A 17,129-nucleotide genomic window follows, 5' to 3' on the forward strand; every position below is an offset into this window, starting at 1 on the left:
TTGTGCATAGTCACTAGGCAAGGGTGAGGAAGGGCAGAGAGAGGGTGGCTGTCATCTGGGCTTTCACCCTGAGCACGTTGCCTGCACCAAGGCCTCCCAACATCGGCCACAGAGCTCACTGGGTGTATGTGGATCATCTGTTTTGTTCTGCAAGTGTGCAGCTGGCCCTGGAGTGTCTCTCCATCCCCAATATAGCATCAAGTCCTTCCACTCAGCATGAGGAACAGCTCTTCCCTTTTCCTTCGACCTCTGGCAGGTTTGAACTGGTGACAGCAGAGGCTCTTTCACCTCATCTCCCATAGGAAGAATAATGCATGCAGCCTTCAAGAGAGACATAAGCTGGCCAGAAAAGCCCCAGTGGCCTACCTTATGGAAGCACAGCTGATCTGTATCTGGAACATCTCTATGAGGAGGACAGGCTGAGTGCCCTGGGGCTGTTTAGCCTGGAGAACAGCAGCCTGAGAGGGGATCTGATCAATGCTGATCAATAGCTAAAGGATGGGGGGCAAGAGGATGGAGCTAGACTCTTTACAGTGGTGCCAAAAGACAGGACAATGGGCAGTGGGCAAAAACTGGATCCCAGGAGGTTCCATCTGAGCATCAGGAAAGAACTCTCTGCTGTGAGGGTGCTGGAGCCCTGGAGCAGGCTGCCCAGAGAGGTTGTGGAGTCTCCTTCTCTGGAGAGATCCTGCCTGGACACTGTGATCCTGGGCAAGCTGCTGTGGGTGCCCCTGCTTTAGCAGGGGGGTTGGAGTGGATGATCTCCAGAGATTCCTTGTAACCCTTAACCATGCTGGGATTCTGTGATAAACAAAACACAGCTCCTTTATCATTTGCATTCCTCTCACTACTTCTGAAGCCATTGATACCCACACACTTTGCCATGAATCACCAAGATCTGAAATTACAAATGAGCAGGCACCTTGGTTTAGCACAAGCTGAAGACAGGATGCAAGTCTGGGGTAACTCCTCTACAGCACAGGAAAAGCCCTTCCAATTAAATCACTGGTGCCATCCCTCAGAAAACAATATCATCATCATCATCATCATCTCTAGCTGGAAAAGTACCACCAGTGTAAGAGGAAGAGGCATGTAAGGGTTCAGAGAGAGAGGTCCCAGGTGGATACCTCAGGAGGGTTCTTCTCTATATTTGTGTTTTATGAAGCCACAGTAAATGCCAGGTAAATGCCAAGAAGCTTTTGGTACGTTCACAAATGCCATCTCCTGGGTACTTTGTATCCATTTCACACAGTAATCATAAAAGCAGCAAGCTGAGGAAAGGAACAAAAGAGATCATCATCATCTCCACCACCCTCTGCTTCCCCAAGGCAGGAGGGGCTCGCTGGTGGCAGATCCTGGATTACCTTCTCTGCTCACTCAAAGCAAGCAGGACCCTCATTTCCCCAGCTCCTCTGGAGCAGTGCTCCATTATCCTCCCCATTACAAGGATTTTCCTAACACCTAATCTCTTGCTGCAGTTTAAGCTCCTTGTTTATTACCCTGCATCAGAACATGGAGGGCAGAGCCTCCACTCCTGGCAAAAGCTTTTACATGCTTAAAGACTTTTTCCTTTGTGCTTGTCCTCCTCCTTTGCTTTAATAACCTCCAAACAACTCCTTCAGCCTCAGCTTGTGGACATTTTCTAACTCTCTGATTATCTTCTTGTTGCTCTCTGGCTTCTTTGCACCCATCCACAGTGCACCAAACTGGAAAAAATACTTCAGCTGGGGGTGGAGAGCCTAAGCATAACCCTCAGAGGTTTACTTTACATTTACAGAGACATTTGCCTCTTTATTTTACTTCCACAGACCACCTCTCAGCCAGCTTGTTCTCTGAAGCAATCCTCCAAAAGACAAACCCTGGTCCATGGGGCTGCTATCAGGGCAGTTCACAGGATGTTAAGGGGTTGGAAGGGATCTCAGGAGATCATCAAGTCCAATCCCCCTGCCAGAGCAGTTTCCAACCTGCACCAATCCCCATCAGTCCCTCATGGACCAGCCCTGGTTCACAGCTACCCATTTGTTTGTGCCTGGTTTCTCAAGTTCATTTGGAACTCTCTTCTCTCCCGCCTCTTCCCAGATGGCTTTCACCTGCAGACCTGAGAGGAGCATGTTTCATGCTGCCCATAACACCCTTCTGACCTGCATGGGTGGGCAAGGGTACAACCTTTCCAGCTGAGCTCTGTCAAGAGGGAAGCAGATGATCCTTCTCCAACTGCTGCCATGCAAAACCTCAGCTCTATGCAAAACCTCAGCTCTTTGCAAAACAGGAGCAAAGCCAGGGGCTGCCAGGGGGTGATGCAGCAGTGGGGAGGGTGACATTCAGCAATAGTCTAAATTAATCTGTCAGGCCTGCTTTCTTGCAAATACAACTAGTTGGGGCCAGGTGAAGGCCTTTGTTCAGATGAGATCCTCTCCCTCCAAGGGCTCTCCTCCTCCATGAGCCAATTCTAGCAGTGCTCCTGCCACTGCCAGGCTGCAAAACCTTAGCTCAGGGGTTTGGGTCCGTTCCCCCCCTGCCACAAATCCATGGAAATTCATGAGCTTCAGGGAATCAAACCCTAGTTGCTATGGTGAAAGGCAATCTGCAAACTAAGAAACAAATACAAGTGGGACATGTGGAGGTTACCAGATTTTCTTCTGCACATCTTTCAGACAGGAATGATAAAAACCCCACCCCACCCTCCAGCGTGTTCCAGGCTCTGCTAACTTCCCAGAGCCTGCTAAGTCTCAAACAGGAGGGATTTACAGTACCACTTGGTTAAGGAAATTAATAATCAGGCACTCACTGCATTTCTCCACAGAAGCCTCATCCCTGTGGCTCCCAGCACTGTCAGAGCAAAAAAGGCAGCAACAGTTTTTGAGAGCTTCAGCTTGAGACACATCTGGGAATACTATGACATGGAGCTCCCTTCATCCATGTGACCCTACTCACTGTGCTCACCAAACCAAGAGGAGGAGCCCAGCTACAGAGCCAGCAAATTAATTAGGCCAGACCCAGGAAATTATCCTGCAGAAGGGTCATGGCACCTTGGGGATGAACTGCCTGTTTTTGCTAATCAATGTGCTGGGCTGGGGAGGGGGCAAAGGGGGGTCTGCACTTCATGTGCTGGGTCTCTGTCTTCTATTAAGGCACTGCTGTAATTCAGCCCCTGCCAGCTCCACTGAGAAAGATTGTCCTCTTAACATCAAAGAGGTGATGAGGTTGTGGTGGGTCAGTGGCAGAACAGCCATCTCAGGGACATGAGGAGGTGGGATGCTCACTGGGTGGGAGGCAGAGGTATTCAACAGCATGGCCTCCAAAGGCAGAGGCAGCCCAGCACCTCCAAAATGTCAGCAATGTGCACTTACAGTCCAGAAGGCCAAGGGCATCCTGGGCTGCACCAAAAGCAGCATGACCAGCAGGTTCAGAGAGGTGATTCTGCCATTCTGCTGAGACCTCACCTGGAGTACTGCATCCAGCAGTACAAAGGAAGGACATGAACCTGATGCAGTGGGTCCAGAGGAGGGCCACAAAAATGATCAAGGAGCTTGAACACCTCTGCTGTGAGGACAGGCTGAGGAGCTGGGGTTGTGCAGCCTGGAGAAGAGAAGGCTCCAGGGAGACCTAATAGCAGCCTGCCAGTACCTGAAGGGGGTCTACAAGAGGGCTGCAGAGGGACTGTTTCCCAAGGCCTGCAGTGATAGGATGAGAGGCAATGGTTTGAAATGAGAGAAGAGCAGATTTAGATCGGATGTTAGGAACAAGTTCTGCACCATGAGGGTGCTGGAATGCTGGAACAGGTTGCCAAGGGAGGTAGTTGAGACCCCAGCCCTGGAGATATTTGAGGTCAGGCTCAACAAAGCCCTGAGCAACCTGATCTAGTGGAGGATGCATCTACTTACTGCAGGGGGGTTGGACTACATGACCTTCAGAGGTCCCTTCCAACCCAAACCATTCTATGCTTCTATGAAAATGGTTTAGCTGCTGGGCTGGAGGAGAGACTACAGTGGTACAAGCAGCCCTGCCTGGAAGGGGCAAGAGGATCCAGAAACTTTATTATCCTCTCATCAAATCCTTCCTCTTCCAGCACTTGCACTTCCTGCTAAAATTATTCAGAGGTGCTGAGCACCTCTGCAAAAACCCAGAGGCTGCTCCCCTTAATGGCAGGATCACCAAACAGATCTCTGTCACACACAGAGGGAAATTAGCACAAACCTGCTGCTCTTCCTGCACTGCCCTCTCCTCAGGGCTGCTGCATCTCAATCTCCCTCCAGACCTCCACCACTGCCTCACTGCTCTGCTTCACAGCCCAGACACTCCAACAAAGACATTTTTCCTCCGTTGTCTAGTCTGATTTTTTCAAATGCCACTTCAGATTCCTGCTTCACTGAATGCAAATAATCTGAAGATGCCTTTTTTTTTTCTTTTTTTTTTTCCTTTTCCTTCCTGCAGAATTCCATTCCTAGGGAAGCCTTTTCACAGCAGCCTCGATTTAATCTCCTCCTTTTTTTTATTTTCTCCTCCCCCCTAACCCCACCCCAAGATCATACAAACGCTGATCTCCAATCTCATCTGCTCAGCTGTCACATCTTGCCATCCCACTGCTGCTCTAATTGCACACTGCTGAGCCCCCTCGATGGATTTCAGCATCCCTCAATGATGGCAAGACCAGAACCGAAGGCAAAAATCCTCTCCTCCGCTAAGCAGTGCTTCCAGCCTTTTCCTTTCTGCTTTGGATTCTTCTGCAGAAGCCAGGCAAGGAGAGCACTGCCTGAGTTCTGACACAGGGCTGCTGCACCACAAGCTCTTCTTTGGTCTGTTCTCACCCCAGTGGATTTTTGTGGGGCATTTTTAACTGTAAACTTCCCAAGCAGCCACCTCCTGTTTAGGTCCTTGTTCCAGTTGCCAGTCCTGCTTTGGATATCACAGAACCACAGAATCATCAACCAGGTTGGAAGAGACCTCCAAGATCACCAAGTCCAACCAAACTAATCAACCAGACCATGGCACTAAGTGCCTCATCCAGACTCTTTTTAAACACCTCTAGGGCTGCTAAACCCACCCCCACCCTGGGCAGCACATTCCAATAAGCAATCTCTCTTTCTGGGAAGAACTTCTTTCTAAGATCAAGCCTAAACTTCCCCCTGGGCAGCTTGAGACTGTGTCCTCTTGTTCTGTTTCTGGTTGACTGGGAGAAGAGACCAACCCCCACCTGGCTACAACCTTGGCTGAGGGTAACAAGATGTTCTTATCCTTTCCTGAACACCAGGCAGTCTTGGTCTTATCTAATGCTGCTTCTTTGGCCTTTTGATTTCAACTCAGCTGAAAAAATGAACCTGGAAAAGACTCTGTCCCCTGAAATTCACTAACTGAAGTTGCACAGAAAAGTCCTGGCTACCAACAGCTGCAGAGCATGAGAAGCATTCCTCATACATTCATAGAAAGGCTTCAGTTGAAAGGGATCTTAAAGATAATCTAGTTCCAAGCCCCCTGCCACAGGAAGGGACACCTTCCACCAGCCCAGGTTGCTCAAGGCCTCATCCAACCTGGCTTTGAACACCTCCAGTGAGGGAGCATCCACAACCCTGGGCAACCTGTTCCAGTGTCTCACCACCCTCACTGTAAGGAATTTCTTCCTAATCTCCAGTCTAAATCTCTCCTCCTCAAGCTTCAATCCATTGCCCTTCATCCTAGCACTACAAGCCCTTGTAAAAAGTCCCTCCCCAGCTTGCTTGTAGGCTCCCTTCAGGTCCTGGAAGGCCACTATAAAGTCTCTGGAGCCTTCCCTTCCCCAGCATGAACAGTCCCAACTCTCTCAGCCTGTCCTCGTAGGGGAGGTATTCCTGCCCCCTGATCATCTTTGCAGCCTTCCTCTGGACCAGCTCCTGCAGGTCCATGTCTCTGTTGTGTTGGAGGGGCCAGAGCTGGACACAGCACTCCAAGTGAGGTCTCACCAGAGCAGAGTAGAGGGGCAGAATCACCTTCCCTTGACCTTCTGGCTGTGCTCTTTTGATGCAGCCTAGAATACCATTGGCCTTCTGGGCTGCAAGTGTGCATTGGGGTTGTTCAGCCTGGAGAAGAGGAGGCTCTGGGGAGACCTCATAGCATCCAGTACCTGAAGGGGGCCTACAAGAAGGATGGAGAGAGACTGTTCACAAAGGTCTGGGATGGCAGGACAAGGGGCAGTGGCTTCAAACTAGAGCAGATTTCAATCAGATGTTAGGAACAGGTTCTTTACCATGAGGTTAGTGGAACACTGGAACAGGTTGCCCAGGGAGGTGGTTGGGCCCCATCCCTGGAGATATTCAAAGTGAGGCTCAATAGGGCTCTGGGCAACCTGATCTAGTGGAGGATGTCCCTGCTGACTGCAGAGGGGGTGGACTGGATGACCTTTGGAGGTCATTTCCAACCCAGACCATTCTATGATTTTATGATTTTTGGCTCATATCCAGCTTCTCATCCAGCAGCACCCCCAAGTTCTTTTCTGCAGGGCTGCTCTCAATCTCATCATCCCCCAGCTTAGGAGGAGGACCTAGGTGCAGGACTTTGCACCTGGACTTGTTGAACCTCATGAGATTCTCTTCAGCCCACCTCTCCAGCTTGTCCAGGTCCCTCTGTCAACTGAAGCACTGCACTGTCCTCACACAGATGTTTGCTATGATCAGCTCTCTGCTAGCCTCAGTCTGTCAGTCAGCAAATGCACCTTCCCCCTGCTCCATGTGAAAGCAGACATGGTCCCTTCAAAAGAGAAGGAGCCTCACTGAATTACACCTTGTCCAATCTAGGAGCCCTTCCCAAGCAGTCCTGCAGCCCAGCCTTTCTGCTCCTGCTGCTGCACCGGGGCAGGGCAGCATGTGTCACGCAGCCTGGACTGATCCAGGTCCCAGCCTTCCATCCCAGCTTAAAGTCTCCCCTAATGCCCTAAGACATAAGATGTACAGCTTCCCACTGGCATCCCTCAGTAGCTGCTCCCTCAGTCTTTAATCTTGTAAGCTGTTAATGCACAGGATCTCTGCTAAGCAGCAGGGTTTGTCTTTTTCTGCACTCAAAATTTGCTTTTCCCTTCTCTGAACATGGCAGAGGCCACTCCTCAAGTCAAAAACGATTCTGCTTTTAACCCAGCCAAGGCCCAGGTGGGTCTCCTCCAGCTGCAAACCTTCCTGTCCTTCAAAAGCATCAGAGAGGAACTTTTGGCAGGCGGTCCCTTCGCTTTCCTCTGTGTTTTTGTTTATTCCCCACAGCCTTAGTTTTTAAGGGGAGATAAATAAAAGCCTGGAGGCAGCCAAGCCTCATCTCCGGAGATGCAGGCAGCTGCCTCAGCCGCCTCTGTGCCAGCGCCGTGCCGCTTGGCCAGCTGCGATGCAGGGCATGGAGCCACCACCCGGGACACAGGAGGAGGCAAGGCAGAGGGGCTGCCAAAATAAGCATCTCCCCAAGGGCCAGCTGCCTGCCCAGCCTGACCCTGAACTCACCAGGGAAGGAGTTACTGCTGTCTTTCAGCTCTGCTCTCCAGCCATGGAAGCATTAAGGTTGGAAAAGACTTCTAAGATCATTGAGTTCAACCTTCGACCCAGCACCTCCATGACCATGTCCTGAGGTGCCACATCTGGGCCCCTCAATTCAAGAGAGATGTTGAGGTACTGGAACATGTCCAGAGAAGGGTGATGAAGCTGGTGTGGGGCCTGGAGCACAGCCCTGTGAGGAGAGGCTGAGGGAGCTGGGGATGTTTAGCCTGGAGGAGAGGAGGCTCAGGGGAGACCTCATTGCTGTCTATGACTACCTGAAGGGAGGTTGTAGCCAGGTGGGGGTTGGTTTCTTGTCCCAGACAACCAGCAACAGAATGAGAGGACGCAGTCTCAAGCTCAAGAAAAGACTAGATGTGGCACTTAGTGCCATGGTCTAGCTGATTGGATAGGGCTGGGTGATAGGTTGGACTTGATGATCTTGGAGGTCTCTTCCAAGCTGGTTGATTCTATGATCTACTTGTGTTTTGAATACCTCCAGGGATGGTGACTCCACCACTCCCCTGGGCAGCTTGTTCCAACGCCTGACCACTCTTGCAGGACAGAAATTTTTCCTCATATCCCATCTAATACCCTCCTTGGTGCAGCCTGAGGCCATTTCCTCTTGTCCTTGGCAGGGGAGGTGGACTGGATGATCTCTTGAAGTCCCTTCCAGCCCCTAACATTCTGTGATTCTGTGATTCCTGTCGATAGTTACTTGGGAGAAGAGGCCAACACCAGCCTCACTCCAACCTCCTTTCAGGTAGCTTTAGAAAGCAAACATCCAAAAGATGAGACACTTTGCTCCTCACTGGAGTGAGATTTCAGTGCATGACTTGGATGTTCAAAGGAGTCCATCAGCCAGGACAAGAGCTACAAGCATGGTTAAGGGACTGGAGCAAGTTTTTAACAAGGAGAGGCTGAGACCTGGAGCTGTTTAGTCTGGAGAAGAGAAAGCTGAGAGGGGACCTTATCAATGTCTACAAGTATTTGAAGGGTGGCTGTCAGGATGGAGCCAGTCTCTTTTCAGTGATACCCAGTGACAGGATGAGGGCAATGGACAAACTCAATCACAGGAAAATCCACCTCAACATGAGAAAAAGCTTTTTTTACTGTGAGGGTGACAGAGCCCTGGAGCAGGCTGTCCAGAGAGGTCATGGAGTCTCCTTTAGCTCTAGAGATCTTCAAAACCCACCTGGATGATGCATTCCTGTGTGACCTGCCCTAAGCGCTCCTGCTTTGCAGCGGGGCTGGACTCAGTGATTCTCTGCTGCAGGCTGCTTGTTTGTATCAGACCGCAGGGAGGTCATTTCACCTTCTGGCTTGTCCCTCCATGTGTCACTTCCTCACAAGACCACACTGGCCTTGGCAGTGTAAGTCTTACAGATGAGACTTTGGCAGTGGGGTTGGGTTTGATCTGTAGAGGTCACTTGCAGCCCCTAACATCCTGTGGTCCTGTGATCTCTGGAGGTCCTTGCCAACCCCTAGCTTTCTGTGATTCTGTGACATGAAGTGGTCCATAAAGCCTGCCTGGGTCTAGACAAGCTCACAGTGCTTTTGTGGGAGACACAAACCGCTCAGCTGTGGGGTCATGAGCTCCCTTGGGCTCCAAGCACCAGCTAGGCCAGGAAGCCTTTCTCATGAATGTTCTCCAAGCCAGAAGTAACTTAAACCTCCCGAAGACAACTCATCCTACAGGATCTATTTTCTGAGGCGTGTGGGAAGGCAACCATGCCTGCACAGCCATTTATTAGTACAAACAGGAGTGGCTGTTTAACTGTGTGGAAGAGGGAGAACAAAGGATTATTAAATAAAATGGCGATTAGCTGGGCTGAGAGCAAAATACCAGCTGGAGCCTGGGCTGAGGCGGGCAGGCCGTCAGCAAAGCGTGCTGCCAGCGCAGCTGCACGCGGCACGCACCGGCTCCCACCATGGGGAGCTGCAGATTGGAGCAGCGGAGCCACAGCCATCTCCTCCTGCTCCTCATGAGGGCTCAGCTCCTGGCCCCTGCTAGGCAAAGCCTGGCAGAATCACAGAATCAACCAGGTTGGAAAAGACCTCAGAGATCATCGAGTCCAACCCATCACCTAACACCTCCTGACAACTAAACCATGGCTCCAAGTGCCACATCCAAACTTTTTTTGAACACCTCTAGGGATGGTGACTCCACCACCTCCCTGGGCAGCACACTCCACCAGCCAAGTGCTCTTTCTGGGAAGAACTTTCTCCTCACCTCAAGCCTAAACTTCCCCTGGCACAGCTTGAGACTGTGTCCTCTTGTTCTGGGACTGGTTGCCTGGGAGAAGAGACCAACCCCCACCTGGCTACAACCTCCCTTCAGGTAGTTGTAGACAGCAATGAGGTCTCCCCTGAGCCTCCTCTTCTCCAGGCTAAACACCCCCAGCTCCCTCAGCCTCTCCTCACAGGGTTGTGCTCCAGACCTCTCCCCAGCCTCATTGCCCTTCTCTGGACACATTCAAGTCTCTCAATGTCCTTCTTAAATTGAGGACCTGGACACGGGACTCAAGGTGTGGCCTAACCAGTGCTGAGCACAGGGCAGAATGACTTCCCTGCTCCTGCTGGCCACACTATTCCTGATGCAGGCCAGGATGCCATTGGCCTTCTTGGCCACCTGGGCACACTGCTGGCTCATGTTCAGCTGCTGTCAACCAGCACCCCCAGGTCCCTTTCTGCCTGGCTGCTCTCCAGCCACTCCCACCCCAGCCTGTATTGCAGCATGAGGTTGTTGTGGCCAAAGTGCAGAACCTGGCACAACGTTGCTGGGCATAGCTGCACGATGGAAACAGAAATTATGAGACTCAAGATATTTGTAGACATGTCAGTGATGCCCAATGACAGCACAAGGAGCAATAGGTGGAAGTTGAGGCATAGGAAGTTCCACGGAAACATGAGGGAAAAGTTTTTCCCTGTGAGGGTGACAGAACACTGGAACAGGCTGCCCAGGGGGGAGATATTCAAAACCTGCCTGGATGTGTTCCTGTGTGACCTGGTATAGGTGACCCTGCTCTGGCAGGGGGATTGGATTGGATGATCTCCTAACTCCTAACATTTTTGGTTGGAAAAGACCTTTGAGATGAAGCCCATGTTGCCCAGGGAGGTGGCTGGGACCCCATCCCTGGAGATATTCAAAGTGAGGTTCAACAAGGCTCTGGGCAACCTGATCTAACAGTGAGGATGCCCCTGCTGACTGCAGAGGGGGTTGGACTAGATGACCTTCAGAGGTCCCTTCCAACCCAGACCATTCTATGATTCTAAGACTGGGGAAGTGACTCCCAAATGTTAAACATGATTTAGAGATATCAGGAACAAGTTCTGCACCATGAGGTTAGTGGAACACTGGAACAGGTTGCCCAGGGAGGTAGTTGAGACCCCATCCCTAGAGATACTCAAGGTGAGGCTTAACAGGGCTCTGGACAGCCTGATCTAGTTGAGGACATCCCTGCTTACTCCAGAGGGAGTTGGACTAGATAACCTTTGGAGGTCCCTTCCAACCCAGACCATTCTGTGATTTTAGGATTGTTGGCTCGTGTGCAGCTTCCTCCAAGCACCCCCAAGTCCAGAACCATAGCCATCCCTTCCTGCTCTGATGGCTCAGGTCCTGGCCTCTGCCAGCCAAAGCCTTTGCCCTGGCAGTGCTGGGTGTAGCTGCACAATGGAAACAAAATGAATGAGACTCAATTTTCCCAACTTGATGCCCTCCTAGCAGTGGCTGTGCCTTGTTGGCTTTCCAGGTGGGAACACTGCCACCCAACACAGCTATAGGATCGTAGAATCACAGAACTGTTTTGGTTGCAAAAGACCTTTGAGAGGAAGCCCAAACACTCTCTAAGCCTGGTGCTACACCATGTCCCTCAGCACCACATCTCTGTGGCTTTTAAACACCTCCAAAGATGTGGATTCAACCACTTCCCTGGGCAGCCTGTTCCAAGGTCCAAGAACCCTTTCAGGGAAGAAGTTTCTTCTAATGTCCAACCTAAACCTCTGCTGGAGCAGCCTGAGGCCATCTCCTCTCATCCTATTGCTTGGTACTTGGAAGAAGAGACCAACATCCCCCTGGCTCCAACCTCCTTTCAGGGAGTTATGGAGAGCCAGAAGGTCTCCCCTGAACACCCCTCTTCTCCAGGCTGAACAGCCCCAGTTCCCTCAGCCACTCCTCACCAGACCTGGTCTCCAGACCCTTCCCCAGCTTCACTGCCCTTCTCTGGCCACACTCCAGCACCTCAACATCCCAAAACCCAACACAAGACATAAGGTGTGGCCTCCTGAGCTCTGAGTTTGGGGGAAAAATCCCTGCCTTGGTGCTGCTTGACACAAAATTCCTGACACAGGATGGGGTGCTGTTGACATCCCAGAGCCCCACCACTTGGAAACACGTCAAGGGGACAGCCCCCAGAAGCCAGCTGCCTAAGTGCAGCCACATTCATTAGGAGCACATCGCTTAGATCCTGTCGCAGAAGTTAATGCAGCCACTCTGCCAGAGGGCAGCCTCCCCGAGCAGCAGATAAATAATGTATCTCAGAAGGGGGCTGGGAGGGAAGTGCTGCATCCTTGCAAGGTCGTGCTAGAATGCATCAGTGGCTGGCTGAGGCTGGGCTCCTCTGGTAAGAAGCCTGGAGCTATTTATGACTCATGTAATTAATTAATGCCAATGGGCGTTCGTTCTGCTGCAGGCACGTGGGAGACCAAAGGGAAATAGGAAGGGAGCAGGTAAGGAGATGTAGTGGAGGTGGGGGGGAGGAGGATGACATTTCTTGCAGCAAGACATGCTTTGAAGTAATTACCAACAGTCCCAACAGCCAGCAGCTCTGTTGGCTACATCAGTACAGAATCACAGAACCACAGGGGCTGGAAGGGACCTCCAGAGATCATCAAATCCAACACCCCTGCCAGAGCAGGGTCAACTAGGGCAGGTCACACAGGAATGCATCCAGATGGGTCTTGAAAGTCTTCAAAGAAGGAGACTCCACAACATCTCTGGGCTGTCTGCTCCAGGGCTACATCCCCCTCACAGTAAAGAAGTTTCTCCTCATGTTGAGGTGGAACTTCCTGGGTTCCAGTTAGTGCTCATTGCCCCTCAACCTATCACAGGACACCACTGAAAAGAGCCTGGCCCCTTCTTCACACCCACCCTTCAGATGTTTACAAACATTAACAAGGGGGATTTAATAAATGTTTGTAAATATCTGAGGGCTGGGTGTCAAGAAGGAGGGGACAGGCTCTTCTCCATTGCACCCTGTGATAGGACAAGGGGTAATGGATATAAACTACAGCACAGGAGGTTCCACCTCGACATGAGGAACTTCTTCACTGTGAGGGTCAAAGAGCACTGGAACAGGGTCCCCTGAGAGGTTGTGGGGTCTCCTTCTCTGGAGACTTTCCAGACCCATCTGGATGTGTTCCTGTGTGACCTGTGCTAGATTCCACGGTCCTCCTCTGGCAGGGATGTTGGACTCGATCATCTCCGGAGGTCCCTTCCAACCCCTAACATCCTATGGTCCTGTGGAGATCTCCTCTCAGCCTGCTCTTGAAAACACACCACCTCGTCTTGCATAGAGCAGCAAGAAGAGGGAGCAGCCACCCGAGGCGCTTTGAAGCACCACCAGACCCACAGCCCCTGACCCAGCAGCGCGGTCCAGTCACCGTGTGGCCAGTAGAGGGAGCACTGCTAATGCCTTCCCAATCCAACGCGGGTTTGGATGGGGAGCATCAAGGCAGAGGGAATGTTTAATTTCACGTCTCTCAAGTCCCAGGACAAGCTCAACAGATTGAAAAGACAGGAGCGAAGGGCGAGGCGCAGCGTGGGTGTACGCCCTGACAGCTGAGGCGCTGCGGGCGCTCAGGGCTCCCACCGCACCTTCCCCGTTCCGCAGCCAGCTCTCGGGCACCGGGGAGCTAACCGAGGCTCTCCGATGACATTAAGGAGGGGACCGGCCTGTGGCTTCCCTGCTCCAGTTTGCAATGCTGCAGTCTCACACCGACCGCTCAACATGTGGCGACGCTGAGTCATGACACTGCGCTTGCACAGACCGTTTGAGGACAATGAGAGCTTAACCTAATTTTGTCCCTTTGTTTGTCCTCTGCGCAGAGAGGAGATCAATCAGTTCCACTCCCTGCCTTCACATCCCCCTGCATCCAGCGCCTCACCCAGCGCACGGCAAAACTGTAAACACAAACAGAGCTCAATCCTTCCCCTCCTCTGCTGCCCTAAAGTCCTTCTGGGCTGTCCCAGCTCCCACCCAGCCTGCGTCCTCTCTTGCATATTTTTTTTTTTTGTTGTTGCCAGAATATCTTCTGGCGGTTCCCAAACGTATTCAGGCACCATTGTCCCATCTCCCTCTTATCAGAGAGCTGCCTGCAACAAATCCCCTCACACAATGAGGATTGCAGATTTGCTAACAAGGCAGGGTTGTTTTCCATTTTTGCTTCTCTGTGCTTGTCTTTTCTCCCTGGATACTTGCAGGGGCCAAGTGCCACAGCATCAGTCTGACACTGCCATCTGGACAAGCAGCAGAGGCTGCCTGCAAGTCTCAACCCTGGAAGGCTGCAGGATGCTTCCCTTTAAGCCTTACCTACCTCTACAGCCCTGGGAATCTTTCTTTCTACTTTTTGAGCACTGCCAAAGCCCCTCAGAGCCTGGCTGGTGGGACTATCTGCTCTTTTTTAATGGAGCAAAACTACACAAATCAATAACAGAGTTTAAAAAACAAACAAACAAAAAAAGTTAAGTGAAAAGGCAGTTGGTTGGAATTTCACAAATATATGTAGAGTGAGTAGAACAAGAGCAACAAAATGCTGCTTTCTGGTGGGCTGAGAATCCGCACAAGCCTGAGTCTCCAGGGTAAAAACAGAAGCGAAGTAAACGACAACACCAACACCCACTTAGCATTTGTGCTACATGTTCCTGCTCCCAGCCTCAGCAGCTTTAGGAACGCTCCTGTTCCATGCTGTAATTCTCCCAATTATGAGAGATCTGCATTGTTTATCTTCTAAACAGCTCTCCTCCCCACCACCTCGCCACCCCTACCCCAAGAGATCTCATAAGCCTGAGACAAAAGCAGTCTTGCAGAGGTGTTTCAAGCTCTTCTGGCTCTCCAATAGGCAGAGCTGGCTGGGTTGCCCTAACTGTTTCATACTGACCTTGAGAATATTTTGGCCGTTGAATGACTCCCGTTCCTTCAAAGACGATTTCCCAGGCATTGAGTTGTTTCGTTCTTCAGCTGTCAAGAGAAAAGCCACCACCAGAATGAGCTTCAGATGGGAGAACTGTGTGTGCTGTAATTCAACCCCCCCACACTCTCTCCCTCCCCAAAGTCAGCTGCCAGCTAATAAACCATCTTTGCCCAGCTCTTGGTGCAAGAAAAATCACTTCCAACTTTGATTTTAAAGAGAACGGCGCTGAACGCGCAGGAGTTGGTGCCACTGCTGGGACCACCTGCGTCACCTGGAGGAAAGACCTACACCATAGCTACTGCTAGGGACATTCTGTACAGCTGATGGCTCACTGCCACCACATCTTGAATCATCAAATCCTGGGTTCAGTTTTGGGCCCCACAGTACAAGAAGGTCTGGAGGCCCTCAATACAGGAAGGACATGGACCTGATGGAGTGGGTCCCAGAGGAGAGCCATGAAAATGATCAGGGGGTTGCAGCAGCTCTGCTATGAGGATAGGCTGAGGGAGCTCAGGGTGCTCAGCCTGGAGAAGAGAAGGCTCCAGGGACACCTAATAGCAGCCTTCCAGTACCTGAAGGGAGCTACAAGAAGGATGGAAAGAGACTGTTTACAAAGGCCTGCAGCGATAGGAGGAGGGGCAATGGCTTCAAACTAGAGAAGAGCAGAGAAGAGCAGATTTAGATTGATGTTAGGAACAGGTTCTTTACTATGAGGGTGGTGGAACACTGCAACAGGTTGCCCAGGGAGGTGGTTGAGGCCCCATCCCTGGAGGTGATGGAGGTGGAGGATATTCAAGGTGAGGCTCGACAAGGCTCTGGGCGACGTGATCTAGTTGAGGATGTCCCTGCTGACTGTAGAAAATGACTTTTGGAGGTCCCTTCCAAACCAAACCATTCTATGATTTTGTGATTCTATGACATTTAGCTGTTGGAATGTGTCCAAAGAAGGGCAAGAGAGCTGGTGAAGGGTCTGGAGAACAGATCTGGTGAGGAGCAGCCAAGGGATCTGGGGTTGTTTAGCCTGGAAAAAAGGAAGCTGAGAGGAGACCTCGTTGCTCTCTACAACTACCCGAAAGCAGGCTGGAGCCAGGTGGGGGACAGTCTCTTCCCCCCAGTAGCAAGTGACAGGAAAAGAGGAAATGGCTTCAAGCTGTGCCAGGGGAGGTTTAGGGTGGACATTAGGAACAATTTCTTTGCTGCAAGAGTGGTCAGGGACAGGCTGCCCAGGGAGGTGGTGGAGTCACCATCCCTGGAGGTGCTCGAGTAACATGTAGCCATGGCACTGTGAGACGTGGTTTAATGGCCATGGTGGTGTTGGGTTGATGGTTGGACTTGGTGATCGTAGAGGTCTTTTCTAACCTTAATGATTCTATGATCTGCTTCTGCTTGACTGATTTGAATCCCACGTCCTGCCAGGGTGGGAGTCAGCAGTGTGAGCGCTTGCACAGCCTGGAAGAGCACCAAATAGCAGACGGAGCAGAGGAGCCCGGTGCCGGGAGTGATCCAGACAGCACCTATCCCATATCCCAACCTCTGCTGCCTGCTCAGGGAAGCACAGGCATGTGGTGTGTCTGCTTCTGCAGGGTGGGCAGGCAGCCACACACAGACATTAAGAATAGCAGCCCAGGCCTGCAGCCAAATGCCTACATCTCAGATCCGTTTCCCTGGAGCATGCCTGGATTTTTACATAATCCTCTTCTTTCCACAGGACCTCTGCCTCATTCAGTGAACATATTCAATATTCCTTTTTCATCCCCAGCATGGACTATGAAGTTTCACTCACACCTAGCAAGCTATTCAAATCCTGTCCTGAATACAAAGTGATTTCTATGGCTACCTGGGTAATGCTCTCACCATTGTGTCTGCATGGCTCACATGCCTCATGGGGCTGGTCAGAATAGAGACTCATCACGCCAGGGGCAGCTGCCTCTGTGCCTCCCCAAACAGAGACACAGCAGCACTTTGGCCTCAATTTTGTAACAGAATTGTAGAATTGTTGTGGTAGGAAGAGGCCTTTAAGATCATCCAGTCCAACCACGAACCCAGCACTGCCAGCTCACCACTAAACCATCTACAAGGTTCTGAAATCCCTCCAGGGATGGGGACTCCAACCTAAACCTCCCCTGGTGCAACTTGAGGCTCCTTTCCCTTGTCCTATCACTTGATACTACGGAGAAGAGACTGATCCCCACATCACTCCAAACTCCTTTCAGGTAGTTGTAGAGAACCAGGTCTCCCCTCAGCCTTATTTTTTCCAAACTAAACAATCCCAGGTCCCTCAGCCACTCCTCACAAGACTTGTGTTCTAGAACCTTCACCAGCTTCACTGCCCTTCTCTGGACATGCTCCAGCACGTCAATGTTCTTCTTGTAGTGAGGAGCTCAAAACTGAACCCAGGATTCAGGTCCTGGCCTCACCAGTGCTAAGTACAGGGCAACAATCACTGCCCTACTC

At 51.3% G+C, this 17,129-nt stretch overlaps 1 protein-coding gene across 1 annotated transcript in view; it reads right to left on the reverse strand.

The window, feature by feature from the left end:
• The window catches only part of ASCC1 (activating signal cointegrator 1 complex subunit 1), a 65,957-nt gene that overhangs the window by 14,994 nt on the left and 33,834 nt on the right, over positions 1–17,129 (reverse strand). The window contains exon 9 of the mRNA XM_054382759.1: positions 14,643–14,722. Within this exon, the coding sequence (XP_054238734.1) occupies positions 14,643–14,722 (80 nt within the window). The remainder of the gene's footprint in view (positions 1–14,642; positions 14,723–17,129) is intronic.

Source organism: Indicator indicator, chromosome 7, assembly GCF_027791375.1.
Source record: "Indicator indicator isolate 239-I01 chromosome 7, UM_Iind_1.1, whole genome shotgun sequence".
NCBI lineage: Eukaryota > Metazoa > Chordata > Aves > Piciformes > Indicatoridae > Indicator > Indicator indicator.